Source organism: Medicago truncatula, chromosome 3 (assembly GCF_003473485.1).
Source record: "Medicago truncatula cultivar Jemalong A17 chromosome 3, MtrunA17r5.0-ANR, whole genome shotgun sequence".
Taxonomy (NCBI): Eukaryota; Viridiplantae; Streptophyta; class Magnoliopsida; order Fabales; family Fabaceae; genus Medicago; species Medicago truncatula.
Window position 1 is genome coordinate 2,602,132 of NC_053044.1, and position 4,306 is coordinate 2,606,437.

The window sequence follows — 4,306 nt, forward strand, 5'->3', positions numbered from 1 at the left end:
AAAGAGAAAAATTATTATTAATTAAAGTGACATTAATTGTTATTTTACAACCGTTTTAAAGAATATTTTCAGGGGTGAATCCTTTTGATAGAATGGGGTAGCATTGGCTACCCTAAATTTTTTATTTCTATTGAATCACTAGGTATATTAATATAGTTAGCTACCTCAAACAAATTCATTTGTAAAAAATTAGCATAAATTAAAAGGTTAAAAAATTATTACTTGATTAATAAACTTATTTATCTTGACATTTCGGTCTCTACAACAACAATAAAGAAATTATTTTTAGCAATAAAAATTATCAATAGTCAAACATAATGTTTAATGCAAATAGCTTATTTGTCTACGTTGAAAAAGAAATTATTAGTTTATTTAAAAAATATTTAATTATGAATAAATTTGACTTCTCGAAGCCTAGTTTTATAGAGATTAAACATATATAACATTTAAATTTAATATGTAATATTTTAAAATATATAACTTTTCTTTACCTAAAAAAATATTTGTATTTGGACCTCGTAAAAATTTCTCTAACTTCGCCGCTGGATATTTTAATTCTATCTATTGCTAAAATCGCAAGTTAAAGTCCAGGGATCATTTTCAAGTTTAATTGGCTATAAACTCATATTTTAGTTAGTGAACTAGGGTAAACTTGCAGGAAATCTTCAATAGAATTTTATCCTTTTTTTCATCTTAGTCTTTCAGTTTAGATTTCTTTTTTTCTTTGTTCATGTATTTTTTTTAAGTTTTTTAATTGTATCATATAGTATACATGTCATGTATATATAATTTTAATATGAAGTAAATTATAGTTTATAAGTTGAGTTTATGAATTGATTTCACATAGACAACAATTTTGCTTAAATTCCCAATTTTGAGAACTTTGTCTTCAGATTAACAAAGTCAAATTCTCGCCGTTGAGCTCACACGTAGTCTGGACAGGTACATGTTTAAGATGATGGAATTTTGTGATGTTCGTGGCTTCGTCTATGGAGTAGTACCTGACAATGGCAAACCATTGATTGGTTGTTCGGAAAATCTACGCGGCTGGTGGAAAGACCAAGTAAACTTTGAGAAAAACGGTCTAGCTGCAATCGCTAAATATGAAGAAGAACGTGGAGTTTCAACAATGAATGGCATGTTGCTTGATGAGCAAGTAAAGCCTTACTCCTTGTATGATCTACCTGATACAATATTAGGTTCAATTGTATCGTCATTAATGCAACACTGCGATCCACCACAAAGGAAACATCCTTTGGAAAGCGGCATTCCTCCACCATGGTGGCCAACAGGGAACGAATCATGGTGGATCGAAATGGGATTTAGTAAGGATATTGGTCCACCACCTTATAAAAAGCCGCACGATCTGAAGAAGGTTTGGAAAGTTTGTGTTTTGACGGCCATTATCAAACATATGTCTCCAAATATTCAGAAGATTAAGAGTATTGCTAGACGTTCGAGGAGCCTGCAAAATAGATTCACTGCTAAGGATACAGCTATTTGGCTTGCTGTTATTGATTATGAAGAAAGATTGGCAAGAGAAATGTATCCTGAATCATTCTTAAAATCTTCTTGTGTTGGTGAAAGCAGTTATGCGTCTGTGGAAACAGATGATTATGATGTGGAATGTGATGAGCACAATCTAGAAAAACCTTTATCATCATGTGAGGGTTCTGATACCAACATGGTTCATCAACTTGAAGAAACTAATTCTTCTCATCACGAGACTTCAATATGCATTGATCCACATTACCAAGACCATGATCATGGAGGTTCTTCAATGAACAATCTTGTTATTGAGAGTAGGGGTGCTAATAAGAGAAAGGCTGACCAAATAGGAGGAAGCAGCAACTACAGCAACCAATTCCAACATGGTGCACCTCTTGACCAACATGAGCAAGCTGCAGTACCTGCTGTTGCAAATCAGATCACTATTCATGCAGGTAATCATGGTTATTAGTATCTTACTATACATGTGAATAATATCTTGATTTGATACAAAACTAACTACTCAATCAATATGAATCTTTAGTCCATATCTACATTTGCCATGCATCTTATCTTGAATCTTGATTCACTTAGCATATAGGTTTAGCTATGTAGCATGGTTTTTACTTAAAAATGTAATTTTTTTTCGAGATAGACAAATGTTAGTAAGTTAGTAATTTTATGTTAGATTGTAGGGTTTCAATTATAGACTTTTTTAAAAACTATACAATGTCTCTTAACTCACCAACCGAACTACTTACGTAGGAAAAATGTCATCTTACAATTTATAATAAGATTTCGATTCACACTTTAAAAACAAGTCTTCTGATCGACAATTTGAATCTTGATTTGATTACCATGCAGGTAATGATTCAGGAGAAGGAGAAGATGTTTCTATTTGGATGGATATGTATAATTCATGTATTGAGATGGAAAATAACACCACCATGAATCATGTTGTGCCAACTGGCAACATGACTCCTACTCCTTCTGGTGATAACCAAAATTTTCAGCCTCAAATCTACACTTCAACTGTACAACAGAAGAAGAGCAGCACCATGATGAATACTTCCATGATAAGTACTTCTTTGCCAGTTAGCAACATGATTCCTACTCCTGGATTTAACCAAAACATGCAACCTCAAATGGAGCAGAATTTCTATGATCAACAAGGGGATGCAAATAGCAACTACAACTACCATGTTCCAATGCATGAAAATGTCTCAATAATGACAACCTTGGATACATCTTTTGATGAGTTGATGGCATTCAATTCTCAATGTGATGTTGAAGCTTACAACAACTATGCATTGATTGAATCTCCTAATGTGGCAACACCAAGTTATGATTTCTCTTGGCCAAACAATATTGGGAATTAATAATTAAGGTAAAATCATAAATCACCTTTTTAAAGCTTTCATCACTACTTTTTCACAAATAGCCTTCTTTTGGTTTTGGTTTTGGACTTTTTAATATATATGTGACAAAACTAAAACTATATATAAGGGTCTATTTGTTTAAAAGAGTGAAACTTAAAATTGGTAATTTATGATTTTACTTGTGCTTGGTTGCTATATAAGAGATCGTTGCAGAAGGAAGCTTTGTGTTATATGTTCTTTAGTTAAGTTTGTGTTGTTTTCAATAGTCTACATAAGGTGTTCTTTGGGATGCCTACATAGTAGTATTAAGCATATATGTGAAGAGTGAATCTGATATGTCTGTCGTCTAAGGTTTATGAAGAATATTGAGTTTCAAAGTCTAAGGACTAAGGTTACATGTGTGTTATGTTATTGCAAATGTTTGAAATATATGCAATTATTTTAGTGTTTCTGCATTTACATACTTATTTTATCATGTTATTTTATGTTATTTTGTCATAGTAACTTACTTTTCCTACTATTTACTATGCTTTAATTAATATAAAAGAAAATTGAAGCAAACTTAATATACTTTACCCAAAGTATCTCCGAATCATTTGCATCACTTTACCCATTCCGCATGTGGCTTGCGTGCAAGGCGTTCTTTTTTGCAGCTAGTTTGATCACTTTGTTCCTTCTTAGAGGCAAAATGTGCTTACATATGAGGAGAGAGGGAGTATTTATGCTCAAAATTATAAATCATTGGTTAGAGCTTAACTTTATAATTTCAAAGATAGAATTTCAATTCTACTTGATCCCATTATAAAATGACTACTAGTGTCGGTATTATTACTCATACATTGTCAATCAATTACAATCAATTATAATTGGTTGACAGTGTTTCTTCAAAAATAATTATTAATAACATCTGATATTATTTAAATATAATTGGTTGACACTATATACATTATTTTTTTTTGCCGTTTTTTTTTGTCTTAGATGAAGTGGTAATCCACTGAAATTAAACTCAGTGAGGTCCAGGGTTCGAACCCAGATCACGATGTTCGGCCTTGCAATTTCGACATTTTCCAGTTGAGTTAGGACTTATAGATCTCTTTCCGTTCTTTTACGAACGGAAAAAGTCAGTTCAAAAGGACTGAGAGGGGTAGTTTTCTTTATATATAGTATAGATAACACATGTCAATATAGAAATTTCAAAATAAAATATTAAATTTAAATATTTATTAATAAATTAATATTATGGATCTTGCTAAGAACAAAACACGAATATTATCTTTATTCATTGAATATATAAATTTAATATATGTAAAGTTATGAGAAGCAACTTCTAGATAAAAAAAATAAAATAAAATCTCTTACTCTCATACTTATCTTTTTAATTATATATAGGGTACTATATTCTTAGTTTATAGTTGATAAATATATTACTCAAATAATAT

The 4,306-nt window shown here is 31.0% G+C and overlaps 1 protein-coding gene across 1 annotated transcript; it reads left to right on the plus strand.

The window, feature by feature from the left end:
- The first annotated feature begins 958 nt into the window (after positions 1 to 958).
- On the plus strand, positions 959 to 2,867 carry LOC11423005 (uncharacterized). The gene is made up of 2 exons (XM_003598316.3): positions 959 to 1,943; positions 2,353 to 2,867. The coding sequence occupies exons 1-2, from the start codon at positions 959 to 961 to the stop codon at positions 2,865 to 2,867; spliced, it is 1,500 nt and encodes a 499-aa protein (XP_003598364.3).
- The last annotated feature ends 1,439 nt before the right edge of the window (positions 2,868 to 4,306 follow it).

Bases quoted from the DNA above. Each gene is read 5' to 3' on its own strand.
- LOC11423005 (XM_003598316.3), top strand. From the start codon at position 959: ATGGAATTTTGTGATGTTCGTGGCTTCGTCTATGGAGTAGTACCTGAC. The intron at 1,944-2,352 runs GTAATCATGGTT...ATTACCATGCAG, and splicing joins TCAGATCACTATTCATGCAG to GTAATGATTCAGGAGAAGGA.